The sequence below is a fragment of the Nicotiana sylvestris genome, chromosome 1 (assembly GCF_000393655.2).
Source record: "Nicotiana sylvestris chromosome 1, ASM39365v2, whole genome shotgun sequence".
Taxonomy (NCBI): domain Eukaryota; kingdom Viridiplantae; phylum Streptophyta; class Magnoliopsida; order Solanales; family Solanaceae; genus Nicotiana; species Nicotiana sylvestris.
In genome coordinates this window covers 60,894,913-60,913,968 of record NC_091057.1, presented here as the reverse complement: position 1 = coordinate 60,913,968, position 19,056 = coordinate 60,894,913, and the positions used below count along the sequence as shown (strand labels likewise).

Here is a 19,056-nt window from a genome sequence, read left to right as displayed (position 1 = left end):
AATTTGAATTAAAAGATACAATATTTTATATTGAAATGAAATTGTTCTGAATAGAGCATAATGCATATAAATGAGTCTTTATAGTTGACCTCAAAATAGTTTAGGATTAGGTATAGTTAAATGATTGTATGATAAATGGTAATAAATGGTTATGGTTTACTTAGTTAATTAGCAGCTATATATTCTTTTTCTATTATGTATACACTTTTGTTTTCTTGTTTTATTCCTCAATTAACCGAGATATTGAGTTTATTCGGCTGCATAAAAAGGAGAAGTTATGATTTAGTTGACAAACTTATAATTGTTTGGTTTGAAGATAAGTTATGTTGGGATTAGTTATCCTAATATTATTTTTTATTGACTGTTTGATATGTTGTATTAATCCCGGGATTGTCAATTTTACTGATTTATTCTAGGATTACTATTCTATCATCTAACATGTATAAGTTATCCCAGTACAATTTTTAATCTTAGAATTAATAATCAAATAAGAAATATGGCGGTACTAAATTTTTATCCAAAGTTATTTTTGCTTATCCATCGTACCAAACGACCGTGTATGTAATTTCAAAGTGTGGAGAGACACTTCTCTATCGCTGAAAGATATAGGTGTCTTTATGAAATTGTTCATATTATACATATCATGTTACTCCTTAAAATAAAAATAAAAAAGTGTCATAGTCTCACAGCTAATAAAATTAAAATTTCTCACTGCCTAACCAAATAAGTAACATTTCCAATGGCCCACAAATCCAAGAATATCAGAATCACTTAATAGCGAAAGTTTGGAATATATAGCAATTGGCCGAAAGTTACAGCACATATATGATTATTTTCGTTTTCTCTAGACCCTTTAAAAAGCTAGCCATAGTGACCAAAAAATTCCAAACTTTCATACACATAATGAAATGGAAGGTGGCAGTAATTTTAGCCTAGTTTCTTTTGTAAAATGCTTCAATGGGTGCAAAGATCAAGCTCAAGTCTCTAGTTTTGGTACAAGAATTTGGAATTTTAGTGATAAACCAATTGAATTGCAGATAAGGGTTGGTTCAATCTTGAAGAAAGTTCATACTTTGAAGGCAGGATCATCAAAGAGGCTAAATTCCAAGAAAATATACAAGGCTTATATGCCAGGTGGTAATAAATTTGGGAATAATAATGAAAGTGGAATGAAGAGTTTGCTTTATTATTATGATGAATCTTGTCACCCTTATATTTGGATTAATGATACTGGTTGTGATTTCTCAAGAATGGTGAAGCAGCAGTATATAAGTCTTGAGGATTTGAGGGATTGTTCTGAGATTAGAATATTTAGAGATCATCAAAGAGGTTGTATTTCTGTTAGGAAAAAGCCAAGAACTGAACTTTGTTGATTGATTTCTTTCTTCTTTTTCCAGTGTTTGCTAATTGTAAGTGTATAAAAATCATCTTTGTTACCTGTTTGTTTGGGTATTTGTTTTATTGGTTTTTTTCTTCTTCTTCATTTTGCCTTGTAAGACAACATTTTCCATAAGGATTTGGGATTTGAAAGCTTCAATATGTTTGATCTATGTACTAGTAAGAACTGTGATATGTGGATTGTAGATTGAACATTTTTTTGTTCGTTTTTGCAATAACTGTTTAAGAGAAAAGTCCCATGAGAGAACTTTGTCAACAAATTAAAAGAAAGAAAAGAGACAAACAAATGTTTTATTGTATGATTTTAACTACTTTGTTCTATAATGTATCAACTTTTAACAACTTAATATTTACAAATTAGAGAAAAGAAAAAAGAGACAAATTGAAAAGATGTTCTCCAGTTGTGCAATTTATGATCCAATGCTCAATTTATATTGACCGAAGCAAATTTAATAGTCGACTCATAAAACATTATGGATTTCAGTAGGAAGGGTCCGCCCAAAGAGCAACTAGTCTTTTTCTGCCATTCGGCTTAATCTATATTACTTCCTCAATAATAAAGTGTATCTAATATTGCGTAACAGTAACAGGTTCGGTTAAGCCTAATTTTCGGGGCAGTTTTCACTATGAATAGAAAACTACAATACATTCTTTAAAATTCTCAACTACAACCCCTATATATAGATCTCAAATAGTCCCAAACCTATAAGAGAAAGATTTCCCAATTTAACAAGGGCAATAACTTTTCCCAAACTTATAGGGATTATGAGTTTTCTAAAAATATAAGAAAAAAATTCAAGCCACGAAATAATAAATTCTCTCCTTGACTTGAATTCTTTTCATCAATAGGAACATCTCTCTACCTTGCTCTCAGCCCTCGCAAGGGCTCTATCCATTTTCGCACACATCAACCAAGTCTAGGCAACGCCTAAACTTGTTAAGAGACTCAATATCTACATCCATATCACTAATATGTCGATTCGGTTCTGTACTCAGAATAGCTTCTGGGTAACTATAACAAGCAAACTCATCAACGGTCTCTGCAAAGCAAATCCCACAGGATTCATATATCCAAAAAGATTTCCATCAACTACGTTTGCAAATCTTTGCGGTCGGTTGATCACTCTCTTCTCTCTGCCTGTTACAATGCTACATGGTTGATGTTGCATAGGTGCATCAATATTATCATCTTGATCAATATTTTGCATCTCCTCCACTTTCTTTATTTTGAAATTACTGGGTTGACCTAATGGAGATTCAATTTCTAGCTCTATGCAGTCACTGACACCGCAAACTATTTCTGCTATTGCCTTCTCCCTCTGACTGTCCAGTGAGGAAGATTCATTGAATGTTACATCCCTACTAATAATTAGCCCTGTAGTCTTTTGATCTGTACACCACAATCTATCACCTTTCACTCCAGTTACATACCCTAGAAATATACATTTCTTTGCCCTCGGCTCTAGTTTTCCATCCCTCACATGAGTATAAGCAGGACAACCAAATATCCTTAAATTTGAATAATCAGCATGCGAACCAGACCATACCTCAAAAGGAGTTTTGAACTCAATAGCTATGGATAAAGATCTGTTAACCAAATAACAAGCTGTATTGATTGCTTTAACCCAAAAATCCTTGCTAGCTAACACGTGAGTGTGAAAGCATGCTTCTTTCCCAATCACAAAGTATTCTGTTCACTATGTTATGTAATACCATTCTGTCGTGGTGTTCTGACAAAAGTGTAGTGTCTCACTATGCCCTCTCTGCTGCAGAAATTATTGAACTCAGAATTACAAAATTCCAATCCATTGTCAATTCGAAAACGCTTATGTTCTTTCCGTCTGCCTCTCATCATCGTCTTCCAGTTAACAAATGTCGAAATGTTTCATCTTTTGTTTTTAGAAAATACACTCACACTATCCTTGAGTAATTATCAATAAAAGTCATAAAATACCTGACACTACTATTGGAGGGAACTCTGTTTGGACCCCACAAGTTTGAATGTATATAATCTAACTTGTCTCTACTTGTGATCGACCTTCTTGCTAAACTTCACTCTTATCTATTTACCAAACACACAATACTCACAAAAAATCAAAACTTGATTTTTGTACTCATCCAACAAATTTTTCTTACTCAACAAAGACGTTCACTTATCACTCATATGACCAAGTCGCAAGTGCCACAATTGAGACTGATTTAGACTACTTTTCCCAAAAGCTACAACAACTTCCCCTTCAACTACACTGGCCTGAAAATAATATAATTTAGAATATAGTTTACTCTTCATGAATACCATGGAGCCTTTACACACTTTAAGTATTCTATTCTCGGAGTTAAACTTATACCCTTGATCATCCAATATTGAAAGAGAAATCAAATTTCTCTTCATCCGAGGAACATGCCAACACTAAATGTTTCTGATAATTCCATTAAATATTCTCAATCTGAAGTTACCAATTACCACTGGTAATGGATTATCATGTCCCATGTAGACAATCCCATTCATCTGCTTGTAAATTACAAATAAATTCTTTTGTGGACACATGTGAAAAGTAGCACCAGAATCAAGAACCTAGTAGTTCTGCCCATGACTAGAACTCATGGCACAGACTTCCTTTACATAATCACTATCATTAGAATTATTGTCAGTATCAACAATATTTTCCGAATTATCTATTTTCTGCTTCCATCTTTTCTCTTTCAGCTTGGGACAATCTCTCATGTAGTGACCTTGCTCCCCGCACTCATAATAATTCTGCTTCCTTGCTTTAGACTTCGATCTTGTGGTTGGTTTTTTTCTGTTAAAGTCCTTTTGTTGTGTTCTTCCTCTACTCGCAAGACCCTTACCTTCAGTTCAGCTATCTGGAAAGCTCTTTTTCAACTCTTTATATTTTAGTGCATTAGTAACATCTTACTGTAAAATATTGTCTTTCATATATAGTAGCCTATCGACAAAAGTATTATAAGACTGTGGTAAAGAATATAACACAATCAAGGCCTGATCCTCACTCTCAATTTTGATATCCACGTTCTTCAAGTCTATTATAATTGAATTAAATGCATCAAGGTGAGTATTAACAAGTGTACCTTCATCCATACGGAGATTATATAACCTCTTTTTCAGGTAAAAGTGGTTTGTCAGCTGATAACTAGGGATTCTAGTCTATTTTATGCTCCTTTTTGCTTGAGTTTTGTATTAAAAATGTATACAAGTATTCCCAAAAGCTAACTTATTGTGCTTGCTTGCAGTGTTTGGTCAAAAAGAGACAAGAAAGTCAAAACCAGCTCAAAAGGGAGTGAAACCTGCACAAGTCAAAGCTGAGTCAATTGAGCGCTACAGCGGAAAATCCACTGCGGACGCGAAGGATCCACAGTTGAGGCAGTCTTGGCGGTCCACGGTGGCAAAGATCAGAGAGTTTCAATTATGGACTTTTCAAGTCACTGCTGACCGTGATGCGTTTATGCGGTAACGGTGTCTCTACCGCGACAACGGTCCTTTTACCGCGGTCCACGGAGAAGAGGTTCAGAGAGCCTGAAGTTGAGCTTAAAGTTGAAGACCGCGGTCCGCGCTTGATTTTATGCGACGGGGTAGCCTTACCGCTGCAGCGGTCCATTTTTTGCTGTCAGCGGTACCTCCGTTAGGGGCATTTTTGTCCAAAAAATTTAGCTATGTATAAATACTTCTTTTTCAGATTTTTAGATCATCTTTTGTTTCGTGAGCACGTGAAACCACCGTTTTTGCTTTTTAGAGTAAATTTAGAGCTTGTTTAACAATTAATCTTAGACTTTTATCTTGTAATTAATTTTTATGGTTTATTTTTCATCTCAATCTATGATTTCTTCTTCAATTATGAGTAGCTAAACCCATTAGCTAGGGTTGTGGCTCAACCCTAGTGTGGGTATTTTATGGGTCTCCTATTTTAGGGCTTAAATGTTTATGGGTGATTGATATTTGGCCTGATTTGTGCTTTTTATGTTGAATTGGTGGTTGCAAACACCAATTGTACCTTTTTGACTTAGGCTCTTCTTGAGAAAGAGAGCTTAAGTCGAGGAATTCAGGCCAACAAGGAATTGGGGTCCATTCAAAAGATTGATAGCCCCAATTAAAGAGTTAAACCTAGAGATAGTAATACCCGACTTGAGCCAACTTTTCTTGCACAAATTGAACACCCAATTGGGCTTGAGAAAGCCAATTAGGGCAAAGTCACTCAAACTACCGAGAGGTATAGAGTGACTATCTTCGTGCATTGGCTATATCATGATCCCAACAATAACATTATTGCCCTAAGTTCTAGATTCCGTTAGATATTCACCTAGGAGTAAGTCACTTCCCTAGTGCCTCTTTACCCATTTAGAAAACCCTAAAAAAATATCTACTTAGCTTAATTTCATGCATCATTAGTATAAAATTAGAAATAGGAAACAAACAAAAGAATAATTGGAAGTGCAATCAAGAGCACTACACACTGCTAGATTAGATAGGAATCCAACTCCAAACATTATATTAGCTCCCTATGGATTCGATCCCGACCTTCTCGGGTAAAATCTGCATCGACCGCTCGACACATTTTGGCGCCGTTGCCGGGGAGCTAAACGGTTTTGGCTATCTATTTTACTAGTTTTGTGTTTTATTTTTCTTTTCTTCTGTGTTACTAACGTGTGTGTGTCATCAATTCAGGTATAAAATGGCAAACAACGATAATCTTGGAAATGCTATTCCGGGGGAGGAGGTAGATGATAATATTGATGATGAGGTACCTATAGTGCCTCAAGCTCAAAGGAGAGGCTGCCAGGCCAATGATAATGTTCCAGACCCTCCCCCGCCACCTCCAAGAGTGACTCCTCGCATGCTTCCAAATAAAGGATACGCAAGTGCAATTGTCCCATCCCTAATCTGGGCGGGCAATTTTCAAATTACAAATGTGATGTTGACTTATTGGAGCAGCGAGGGTATTTCACAGGTGCTCCCCATCAGAATGCATATAAACATATTAAAGGCTTTATGGATACCTGTTGGGGAAGCAAGCAAACAAATGTGTCAGAGGATGCATTGCGATTGAGATTGTTCCTTTTCTCACTTAGAGGGAAAGCTTTGGACTGGCTTGAAAGGCTTCCCAACCATTCCATCACTACGTGGGATGAGTTGGCGGACAAGTTTATTGCTAAGTTTTCTCCAGGGCATATGGCGACTTTGAGAGATGAGATTTTGGCCTCCAAACAAGAACCTAATGAACCACTTCATGAGATCTGGGAGAGATATTGGACAATGGTGAAATAATATCCGAATAATGACATGACCGAAGAAATGATTCAACAGACATTCTACTATGGAATTAACACGACCAATTAGTGTATAGTTAACCAGCTAGCAGGGGAAAATTTTATGAACACACCTTATGCTAAGGCGTGTGAGATATTGGATGAGATGGCAGATACTTCCTCAACTTGGCAAAGTCGAGCTAATGTGCCACAGGGTGACCCCACTGTCATCCACTTGCACAAAGAGCTCCATGATCATGGCCAGGCAATAGCAGAGTTAACTACAACAATGAATTAGTTGGCAAAAGCTCAATTGCAACAAGTTCAAGCTCCTATACAAGTAAATGCTATGGAAGGTGTCAACATGTTGTTCAACAAGAGGTGACAAAGAGGTCAATAAGGTCAAGGTAGTCCCGATCAATATGAGCAAGGTTGTGGTGGTTTCAATCAAGATGATGGCTATGATGAGCAAAGTGAAGAGGTGCAGTGCGTGAACAATTACCAAGGACAAAGGGGCAATGCTCCTAACCAACAACAATAGTGGAGATCCCAAGGAAATTGGGGAATCAAAACCAACAAGGCAATGGCAATTGGGGGAACAACAATCAGAATTGGGGCAACTTGAACAACCAGGGCAACTAGAGTGGCAACAACAACAATTGGGGAGCAAACAACAACCAAGGGGGTTGGAATAATGGCAACCAAGGGAATCGGGGGCAAGACTTTCAAAGACCTTCGATGTTTCAACAACTAAACAACCTACCCCCATTTCCTTCTCAAGGTCCTAGATCGTCGAACAATGAGATGGGAGGGATCGAGATGATGTTTGAACAAATGATGAAGAAGAACGCCGACTCTGATGCCCAGTTGGCATCCCACAATACTTCAATCTAACATTTGGAGGTTCAACTTGGCTAGATTTCACAATCTTTGAATACTCGCCCTAAGAGGGCGCTACCTAGTGATACGGTAGTAAACCCAAAGAGTGGGAACAACACTGGGCATGCAATGGCGGTGATTACTAGAAGTGGCCGAGGTGGTGATGTGAATGCCTCCAAGAAAAAAGAAATTGTGAGTGATGTGGTTGAAGTACAAGATGATGATGTTCCTATAGTTTATGAGCAAGTGAGTGAAGAGAATTTGAATCCGGAAGTGAGAATTGATATTAATGATAATGAGGTGGAGACTCAAGATAATGTGAACCAGTCTAGGGAACACGTAATAGACATACCGGAAACGGTAGTGCCCTGGGCTAAGACTCCCTTGCTAAGGCCTCCTCCACCTTACCCTCAAATGCTTGCGAAGCAAAATAATGAGAACCAATTTAGGAAATTTATTGACATGATGAAGAGCTTATCAATCAATGTTCCTTTGGTGAAAGCTCTTGAGAAAATGCCGGGTTACGTCAAGTTCATGAAAGACTTGGTGACTACAAAGAGATCCATGGATTGTGAGACCATAAAAATGACTCATTGAATAAGTACAATTGTGCACTCTATGGTTCCAAAGCTTGAATATCCCGGTGCTTTCACCATTCTATGTACCATTGGGAGCCCGGATTTTGCAAAGGCATTGTGCGATTTGGGAGAGAGTATCAATTTGATGCCTTACTCCATGTTCAAAACTTTGGGTATTGGTCAACCGAGGGCTACTTCAATGAGGTTGCAAATGACGGATAGAACAATGAAGAGGCCGCTTGGTATTATCGATGATGTTCTTATTCGAGTGGACAAGTTTATTCTACCTGATGACTTTGTGATTATGGACTGCGAGGTCAATTATGAGGTTCCGATCATATTGGGAAGACCTTTCCTTGCTACTGGGAAGGCATTGGTTGATGTGGAAGCAGGGGAGCTCACCTTCCGGGTGGGTGATGAAAAAGTGATCATTCATGTGTGCAAATCAATGAAGCAGCCAAATAATACTGAAGTGTGCTCTTTTGTGGATCTTGTAGTGATAGTTGATGATACTGGTACAATGATCAATGTGGAGGACCCTCTAGAAGCAGTATTGTTGAATCTGGATGTGAATGAGGATGAAGGTCGGGAGGAGTGTGTCAATGCTTTGCATGGAATGGGCTCTTACTCTTATGAGCCTCAAAAGCTCTCTTTGGATCTTGAGAACAGAAAGACTCCACCAACAAAGCCCTCAATTTAGGAACCTCCCATTTTGGAGTTGAAGCCTTTGCCCTCACATCTCAGGTATGAATTCTTAGGCCCTAGTTCAACTTTACCTGTTATTCTTTCGTCTTGTCTTACTAATGTGCAGGTACATGCGACACTGGAGGTGCTCCAAAGAAGAAAAAAAGGCAATTGGATGGACTCTAACTGATATTCAGGAAATAAGCCCCACCTTTTGCATGCACAAAATTATACTTGAAGATGATGCCAAACCCTTCGTGGAACATTAACGAAGGTTGAATGAGGCTATGCAAGAGGTTGTCAAAAAGAAAGTGATCAAGTTGTTGGATGCAAAGGTTCAGTGTTGTGGGTGACTCTTTTGATGAATGTTTGAGGAATCTTGACAAGGTGTTGGCCCGGCGTGGAGAGACCAATCTTGTGCTTAATTGGGAAAAATGCCATTTTATGGTGGAGGAGGGCATTGTCCTCGGCCATAAGATCTCAAAGCACGGCATAGAGGTGGACAAGGCTAAAATTGAAGTGATCTCAAAGCTTCCTCCTCCTACTTCAGTCAAGGGGTGAGGAGTTTTCTTGGGCATGCGGGGTTCTACTGAAGATTCATCAAAGACTTTTCTAAGGTAGTGAATCCTTTGTGTAAGTTATTGGAAAAAGATGTCAAGTTCGTATTCAATGAGAAGTGTATGAAAGACTTTGAACTTCTCAAGTACAAGTCGACAACCACTCCCATTATTACCGCACTCAATTGGAGCTTACCTTTTGATCTCATGTGTGACGCAAGCGATGTTGCGGTAGGAGCGGTTTTGGTTAAAGAGGGAATAAGATGTTTCACCTGGTGTATTATGCAAGCAAAGCAATGAATGATGCTTAAGTGAATTACACGGTGACGGAAAAAGAGTTGCTAGAAATTGTGTTTTCAATGGAGAAGTTTAGGCCTTATCTCATGGGTTCCAAGGTGATAGTTCATACCAACTTGCAGCACTCCGCTACTTGATGACAAAGAAGAATTCCAAAGCTTGATTGATGAGATGGGTTTTATTGCTTCAAGAGTTTGAGCTCGAGATTGTGGATCGGAAGGGGAGTGAAAACTAAGTGGCGTACCACTTGTCCCGCTTGGAGGAGGAGGTGAGGCCTTGTGATGGCCTAAAAATTAATGATTCATTACCTGATGAACAACTCCTCTCCGTATCTGTAAATAGCATGCCTTGGTTTGCGGTTGTTGCCAACTTTCTTATGACTGGTATTGTTCCGTGTGAGCTCTCTTCTAACCAAAGGAAGAAGCTTAACTGAGATAGCTTGGACTACTACTGGGATGAGACCTACTTGTTCAAAAGCTGTAATGATGGTGTGATTCGGAGATCTGTTCCAGAAGAGGAGCAAATGAGTATTCTAGATGCTTGTCATTCCTCTCCCTATGATGGTCATCATGGTGGGGCGACGACAGCTTCAAAGGTGCTTAGTTGTGGTTTTTATTGGCCCACATTGTACAAGGATATAGGTGAGATTGTGAAGAGATGTGATGAGTGTCAAAGAACGGGTGGAATTCCAAAGAAGGATGAGATGCCTCTCACCACTATTATTGAGGTTGACATATTTGATGTGTGGGGCATTGACTTCATGGGACCTTTCATGAGTTCATGTGGCAACACGTACATTATGGTGGCCGTTGATTATGTTTCAAAATGGGTTGAGGCCGTGGCTTTACCCAACAATGAGGCCTGGAGTGTGGTGGCTTTTCTCAAGAAGAGTATCTTTACTCGGTTTGGCACTCCTAGAGCAATCATCAGTGATAGAGGGTCTCATTTCTGCAAGAAGGCATTTGACACTTTGCTTGCAAAGTATGGTGTTAATAACAAGGTTTCTACCCCTTACCATCCTCAAGCTAGTGGGTAAGTTGAGGTCTCCAACAGGGAGATTAAGAGCATATTTTTGAATAAAGTCAATGCAAATAGGACCGATTGGTCAAAGAAATTGGATGATGCTTTGTGGTCTTACAAGACTACTTACAAGACTCCGATTGGTATGTCTCCGTATCGATTGGTGTTTGGGAAAGCTTTCCATCTACCGATTGAATTAGAGCACAAGGCTATGTGTTCTTTGAGGAAGTTAAATCTTGAATGGGATGTGGCAACAAATATTCAGGCGGAGCAGCTTAATGAGCTTGATGAGTTCCAGTTTCATGCCTACACCAGTTCGTCCTTGTATAAGGACAAGATGAAGTACTTACATGACAAGTATGCTCGTGGCAAGGAGTTCAAAGTGGGTGATTTGGTTCTCTTGTTCAGCTCCTGGTTACAACTGTTTTAGGGAAAGCTTAAGTCAAAATGGAATGGACCTTTTGAGGTGGTGCTCGTGACTCCGTTTGGTGCTCTTGATTTGAAAAACAAAAATGGTAAAATCTTCAGAGTTAATGGGCACAGATTAAAGCACTACATTGGCAAATTTGATGACAGCCATGTGGTGGCAATGATCCATCTCAAGTGATTAATAGTAACCTGCGACGTGCCGCGATGTTAAATCAGGCGCTTCTTGGGAGGCAACCCATGTGTTTTTATTCTTTATTTTTTTTTGATTTTCTTCTTAGTGTAGGATTTGTTTTTGGACTAACTAGTTGTGAGATGTGTGTAGGGATTTTTGATGCAATGCAGGGCTAAGCTGAAAAAATTTGTCACTCTATGAAGTTTGGACCGCTGCCATGCTCTATTTTTCGCGGTGGCGGTGGCCTTATTGCGGAGGCGGAATTTGATGGCGGTCAGCGGTGCTAAACAGTCCAAAATGGGGGTTCTCTGAAGTTTTAGCCGCTACCGCGATGCATTTTTCGCAGTCAGCAATGTCTTACTGCTGTCACGGAGCATTTTTCGCTCTCAACGGTGGTCTCATAATTGCAGCCTTTCAATTCTACACCAGCGCGGACCGCAGTGATTTACCGTGGCCGTGGTAGGTAAGATCGTGTGGTCCCCTGGCTATTTTCTATAAATAGGCGGTAATAAAGCCTTTTACACTTTTCGATCATTTTACTCTCAAACAACATACAACACTGTCCATCCATGCCCTAGTTTGCACAAACACAAACATTAGACTGCATTGTTCACCACTCATCTCACATATGGTAATTCCACTCATTCCTTAGTCTTTAATTTTGTAATTATTTACTTTTAATTGATAGTTCTTACTTCTTCTTCTTCTTCTTCTTCTTCCTTTTTTCTTTTAATTTTGACTTAGGGTTTCATAGTATTAACTAGATTAAGTTTAAAATAGTTAGAATTGGTTAATGACTACCTAGTGGAGTTTTTAAAATGTAGAAATATTGCTAAATGCATGATTAATTAAAACCATAGGTTTGCTGAGCCCTAATTTGACTTCCGCAGCTGCGGTTGATTTTCCGCGGTCCGCAGTTTTATATTTTAGCTAAGATTTTAAGTCTTGATCAACACGGTCAGTGGTGGAAAATTCCACTGATAGAAGTGCCACTACGCGGTCGCGGTGCTTTTTCTGCAGTCCGCAGTGCTAAAGTTCAGAGAGGTCTAAACAAGGGACCGCGACCGCGATTGATTTTCCGCGGACAGCGGTGCAACTACCGCAGCCGTGCTCTTTTTTCCGTGATCCGTGGTGCTATTGAATCAGAGAGTGGGTAGTCTAAGTCCTACACCTCCGCGACCACGATGCATTTTTTGCGGTCTGCGGTCTGCAATTGTTTTTCATTACAATGTGAATTGTTCTGCTGCTTTCTTCAATGCTTCTTCTAGCAACTAACAATATGCTATGGATTATGTTTGCAGACGATGGTTAAATCTAGAGGTGGTGGTGAGAAACAAAAGGGTAGAGTAGAGTCCTCGCAGGGTAGGGGACGAGGACAGATTAAATTGGCCCTAGCAGTTCGAAAATCAATTGGGGAAATGAGGAAAAACATCAGAGCTGTAGATAGAGCTACTTCCCATTCTGAGGGAAGTGAGTACTTGCCCTCTTGGGAGGTCTCAAAGTCTGATTCTGTGCTAGCTTATGTACCCGACTTCCCAGAGAGACATAGATTGAGAGATGAACCTACACCCCCAACCTCTCCTACTGCTCATGCTTCTGTTCAAATTTTTTCTGAGTCGTCTGATGGATCAGCAGAGAGCAATGATATTTCAGCTTAAACCTCACCTACACCTTCGTCACCTGGACAGGATGTAGATGCTGGGGTACCGGATGAAGAGGGAGGGTGTGTGACCCAAACCGGGGGTGTGTAAAGGACTAGAAACCCTAAAGTGTGGCAAAGGAGGTTTGTCAGTAAGCTGACATATCACAAGTTCCGAGAGTGGTGGCCTCTAAGGTCACTTATTCATGAGCGCTAATTCATAGAGCGAGATCTTCTGCCTCACAACCCCCAACGTGAAACAACATTTCAATGATCGAGCAGGATGGGATTACTTCACTAGTAGGGTTTCATATGCAAATGAGCACTTAGTCAAGAAATTCTACGCCAATGCCTCCCACATCAAGAAGGATACAAAAGTGACTAAGGTGCGGAACTTGAAAGTGAAGTTTGATGGGAAAACAATAAATGAATACCTGGTCTTTAATGATGAAGATGAGACATTATACTTGGAGAAGGTGGTGATGGATGAGGATTCCCGCCCGTGGTTGGCGTCATACCTAGCTCTCCCGGATACCACCCCAACATGGTTGACAGCAGGGGTTCCTATCTTGAGGAACACCCTAAACTTTGAGGCGAAGGGTTGGGAAACTTTTGTATGCAGCAGGCTAGACCCCACTACCCAAGAAAACACCCTGCCGGTCTCCCGGGCGATATAAGTGGCAACTTTTATGGCAGGGTTTCCGATCAATGTCGGGAATGTCATGTCTAGGGTGATCACCAGAGTGGTCAATGAGGGTGATAGATCATACCCCTTCTCGAACTTCCTTACCATGTACTTGGAAGATCAGGAGGTGGAGAAAAGAAACTTTGATGTGAAGGTAAAACCTAAAATGTCCTTTTCATGGTACAACCTCAAGGGTCCAGACAACCCCAAATCCAAGGGATCCAAAGGCAAAGCTACTACTTCTACTGGCCAGTCTGAAGAGCCAGTAGTGGTAGTCACTACTTCTCAGCTTTCCACTACCATACCAGATCCTGCCTCCGGACCATCTACCTTATTGCCTCCAGAAATTCCATCCTCCTCAGCATACCCATTGACTGCCCACCGATTGAGCCAAACACTCTCCAAAATTAACAACTGGATGTAGGCCGCAACTTCTAAGCTGTCTGTGCTATCCAGTTTGGTGGTAGCCCAATCATCCCCCACAGCCATAGATACCAGCTTTGGTAGAGGAGTCTCTCAAGGAGCTTCTGGACAACCAGAAGAAGCTCTTGGAGAACCAAAAGATTATCATGGATGCTCTTGAAGATCAAGGAAAAACACTTCAAGAGCTGAGCAAGTACACAAAGAAGCTGAAGAAGACTCGGGCCTCGAAGGAGTCGGTTAAGGAATTGAGGGGAGAGGTGGATAAGATGAAGGCAACTGATCACCTACCATTGGAGCTACTATTGCAAGACCAGCCTCCAGCAGCTCAGACAGAGCAGGTCCAAGAGTAGGGGATTGAGAGAGAGCCCAAGAGGAGGAGAATAGTGCCCAGAGTCGATGATGTAGTTTCAGCTAGAGGAACCTGAGGGAGGTGCCTCTAGCCAGCCACAAGCCCCAGAGTAGACAGAGGATCTAGGGACCCAACCACATGACCCCATGCAGATGGAGGATCCATAGGGAGTTTTCTTTACTCTTTACCTTTCTTTTTGAGCTTATTTTTGGTTAGTTAACATTGAGGACAATGCTAGCTTTCATTTGAGGGGGTGGCCCTACTTTGATAATTCGGTAGTTGATTTGAAATTATGACACTATTTTCTTTCTTTATGCTTATTTTTTTCACTTTTGGTATGTATATAACTTTACCTTTTATTTCATTTTTCATTATTTTTCGATCTTGGTATATATATAAAGTTACTCTCTCATGTATATGTTCATTCCCTCTTATGTATATTCATTTAAACCCCCTATTGTACATATTTAGTTTACTTTCCGCATTTTACTTCATAGCTTCTTTTGCAATTTCCCTTAATAATATAGCTTCTTACTTCATTTAATAACTTCTTTTTCGGTTTGTAGCTTCTTATTTTACAATTCTGTGTGATCAATAAGCCTTTGAGTTTCTTAATGCCGTGGTTCTTTCTAAAGGTGGAGTTTGTGTGAACCAGGTGGCTCTTCCCGATGATGGATGACATGACAACCTTCTTAAGGGTTTGAGTCTGTTTTTCTTTTCATTTTTGTGTTAATAGTAGTTAGTGAGCAATGGTTCCTCAGGAAAAGCTTCACTCGGGTCTAGCACATTTACCTTTGACCTTATGGTTAAAAACAAATTGATGTGTATAGGATGACGATAGTTGTGACCTTGAGACTCTTATGTTGACTAAGCAATCATCGAGTGGTTTCTCGGAACCATTTGTGTTGCTCAAATCTTAGCTAAGGTTGTTGTGGGCCCCCAACTCTATTTCTTTAGCAATCCTATACTTTGTGTGGTGAGGTATTGATTTGCAAGTCCAAGTCCTGTGCCAACGAGTCTAGAACTTGCCTTGAATGTTTGTCTAGTCGAAATCCTAAGTGAAGCTCGACTTGAGAAGTGATTATAGGCTCTCCTTGATCCTAATTGAGACTTGAAAACATCCATAGCCTACCAATGATGATATCCCTAGTCAACCCCATTGAGTCATAGCCCTTATTCTTTCAATAGCCATGATACAAGCCTTTATCCATTCTAAAATGATCCTCTCTTGTCACCCTATATTTCCTTAGCACAAGGCAAAAACATAAGTTTGGGGGGAGAGATGAGGAATGCAAAAGTGATAAAATGTACAAAATGAAGAAAAGGAAAGGCAAAAAAAAAAGAAGCCAAAAATTCAAAAAGAAAGTGAACAATGTAGAAGAAATGAAGGGGTTAAATAAAAACAAAAGATGAAAGACATGAAAAGATTGGAAAGGAGAAAAAGGTTTGAAATGAAGAAGAAAGAGTGACAGTGTATCTCTCTATCCCCTAAAGAAGAAGTAAATGACTCAAAGAGTTAAGAAAAATATGTGCATAAATGAAGTGCTTAAGGGAAGATGAAACCTTCTTAGACCAATATATCCTACCCTAAGCCAAAAGCATTCATTACATCACCACAAAAGCCCTATATGATCTTGAGTTGGGTGAGCTTACATTAGTGGTGACTCACATAAGAGGCAAGCTTATGGTACTTAGAGCCGGACTTGTGACATTCCTTTGAGAGAGATGAGTGTGTTTTCCACAATCCTCGTTCTGAGTGCTACAATCTAAAAGTGAGGTTTGCTTGTGGAGATTTGAGGAGTATGAGTTTGGGCTCCACAACGACCGATGTAACAGAAAGAGTTTCCTTGATGAGTTGAGTCAACTCTTGATGCTTTTGTGTCACACTATAGCCATGGTGCTAAAAGGTTGTGTATTGTTGATAATGCATTTGAGTTAAGGGTAATTGTTAGTCCCAATTGATTCTTGATGAGGTTACTTTAGGACAACTGAATTTTCCTTTCTTTTATCTTGAGGAGGTGGGAATTACTTTGTTTGCTTGAGGACAAGCAAAAGCTTAAGTTTGGGGGAGTTGATAACTAGGGATTCTAGTCTATTTTAAGCTCTTGCTTGAGTTTTGTATTAAAAGTGTGTACAAGTATTCCCAAAAGCTAACTATTGTGCTTGCTTGTAGTGTTTGGTCAAAAAGAGATAAAAAAGTCAAAACCAGCTCAAAAGGGAGTGAAATCTGCACAAGTCAAAGCTGAGTCAATTGTGTGCTACAACGGAAAATCCGCCGCGGACGCCAAGGATCCATAGTTGATGCGGTCTTGATTTTGCGGTCCGTGGTGGTAAATATTAGAGAGTTTCAATTACGGTCTTTTCAAGTCATCGTTGACCGCGGTGCTTTTATGCAGCAGCGGTGCCTCCACCGTGACATCAGTCCTTTTACCGCGGTCCGCGGAGAAGAGGTTCAGAGAGCCTAAAGTTGAGCTGAAAGCTGAAGACCGCGGTCCGCGCTTGATTTTATGCATCTGCGGGTAGCCTCACCACTGTAGTGGTCCATTTTCCGCTGTCAGCGGTACCTCCGTCAGGGGCATTTTTGTCCAGAAAAATTACTTGTGTATATATACTTCTTTTTCATATTTTTTGATCATCTTTTATTTAGTGAGCACGTGAAATCGCCATTTTTGCTTTTTAGAGTAAATTTAGAGCTTGTTTAACAATTAATCTTTAACTTTTATCTTGTAATTAATTTTTATGGGTTATTCTTCATCTCAATCTATGATTTCTTCTTCAATTATGAGTAGCTAAACCCATTAGCTAGGGTTGTGGCTCAACCCTAGTATGAGTATTTAATAGGTCTCCTATTTTAGGGCTTAAATGTTTATGGGTGATTGATATTTGTCCTGATTTGAGCTTTTTATGTTGAATTAGTGGTTGCAAATACCAATTTTTGCCTTTTGACTTAGGCTCTTCTTGAGAAAGAGAGCTTAAGTCTAGGAAATTCAGGCCAATAAGGAATCGGAGCGCATTCAAGAGATTGATAGCTCCAATTAAAGGGTTAAACCTAGAGATAGTAATACCCGACTTGAGCCAACTTTGCTTGCAAAAATTGAACACCCAATTGGGCTTGAGAAAGCCAATTAGGGCAAAGTCACTCAAACTACCGATAGGTATAGAGTGAGTATCTTCATGCATTGGCTATATCATAATCCCAACTATAACATTATTGCCCTAAGTTCTAGATCCCGTTAGATACTCACCTAGGAGTAAGTTACTTCCCTAGTGCCTCTTTACCCATTTAGAAAACCCTAAAAAAATATTTACTTATCTTAATTTCGTGCATCATTAGTATAAAATTAGAAATAGTAAATAAACAAAAGAATGATTGGAAGTTCAATCAAGAGCACTACTATTTACCGCGAAAATAGTAATAATAATTAAATTTAATTTAGTGGTTCTAAAAATACGTGATCTATTTTTATGCTAGTTGTTAAGCAGTTGATGCTATGTGAAAGACTTAGAAACGAGATAAGATCTTGAAATCAAGGTGATAACCAAACCGAGTGATTAATAATCGAGGCCTCGAGCTTGCCTATTTGAGGGCCTCGGGGTCGAGTCTGAAGCTCGGTTGGGAGCTATCGAGGGTGGTCGATGGAGACTAACAGTTATGTATAAATCAATGACGTCTCTTTATGACCAATAATAATCAATAAATGATGAACTATAAGTAGAACACAATAAATATGAGCAATAAATGAGGTAATGAGATCAAGAGAATGTGTTAGAGAGCAGAGAGAATGTTCTTGTGTATTTAGTATTGAGCAACAGATGTTTACAAAATGACAAGGATCCCCTTTATATATGAGGGGGAATCCCAACATAGTACAAGTTCATTTATTATATAGATACGGGGATGGGACGATTCAGGGCTGAACTTAGCTCACTAGACTTTGTCAGCCCTAGTTGTGTGCCTTGGGAACTCACCACTTTTCCATCATAGCCGTTGATCTGCATCGCCCCGAGGTCGAGCATCGATAACCCTCAAGGGTAAACCTCGACCCTTGTCTCGAACCTTATGAAATATGCTTACGAGGCACCACAATGACGAAAAATTGGACCCTCCGATTTTACCATATACAGATAGTCCCCGCGTTTCTTAGAGTGTAAGTGATAAGAAAAGAACTTGAATTCCTTCCCTTCTGGTACTTCCATAATGACGGCATTCACAAGGTGCCAAAAGACGACGTACACACAGCCCCTAAAAGCCTTCGCATTGATTATGAAGGTTGGCTGTCCCTTGGCCTCCTTCCGTGTGTGTATGAGGCCTCTATAAATACTTCTCTTCTCATTCTTTACAACTCACTGCACCACCAAGCCCCCAAAAAGGTTCCTTCTACCTTTACTTTTGTTCTTTCTTCGAAACACAACTTCCCTTTCTCTTATGGAATTTTTAGAAATGGCAAAAACTTCTGCCTCTGCTTCTCAGAAGAACGTGACCTCCTCCACTTCGCTTCCATCTAAAGGAAAAGTGGTAATGCCTCCTCGTGCTAAGGAATGCGTTCCAGAATTTTTGGCAACGGCTTCCGATTTCATGGTTGAGAGACCTTCTTCGAAGCCTGGGCATCATGAGCCTGTGTCTTAGTATATTAGCTCAGTAACAAATGTCGAAAGGGTGAGGACTGATTTCCGCTGGGGCGAC

The 19,056-nt window shown here is 39.8% G+C and overlaps 2 protein-coding genes across 2 annotated transcripts; both read left to right on the top strand.

The window, feature by feature from the left end:
• The first annotated feature begins 908 nt into the window (after positions 1-908).
• Positions 909-1,373, top strand: LOC104235953 (uncharacterized). Its single transcript, XM_009789789.2, has one exon. The coding sequence runs from the start codon at positions 909-911 to the stop codon at positions 1,371-1,373; it is 465 nt and encodes a 154-aa protein (XP_009788091.1).
• A 3,085-nt stretch (positions 1,374-4,458) lies between these two features.
• LOC138870347 (uncharacterized) lies at positions 4,459-8,136 on the top strand. The gene is made up of 6 exons (XM_070148146.1): positions 4,459-4,468; positions 4,651-4,867; positions 6,080-6,236; positions 6,347-6,670; positions 6,767-6,925; positions 7,579-8,136. Exons 1-6 carry the CDS (start codon positions 4,459-4,461, stop codon positions 8,134-8,136), a joined length of 1,425 nt encoding a protein of 474 aa, XP_070004247.1.
• The last annotated feature ends 10,920 nt before the right edge of the window (positions 8,137-19,056 follow it).

Excerpts from the sequence above, each read along its gene's own strand:
- LOC104235953 (XM_009789789.2), top strand. The coding sequence starts at position 909 with ATGGAAGGTGGCAGTAATTTTAGCCTAGTTTCTTTTGTAAAATGCTTC.
- LOC138870347 (XM_070148146.1), top strand. Across the intron at positions 6,671-6,766 it reads GGGAGAGATATTGGACAATG|CTAGCAGGGGAAAATTTTAT; the intron begins GTGAAATAATAT and ends ATAGTTAACCAG. Across the intron at positions 6,926-7,578 it reads AGCTCCATGATCATGGCCAG|ATTTCACAATCTTTGAATAC; the intron begins GCAATAGCAGAG and ends CAACTTGGCTAG.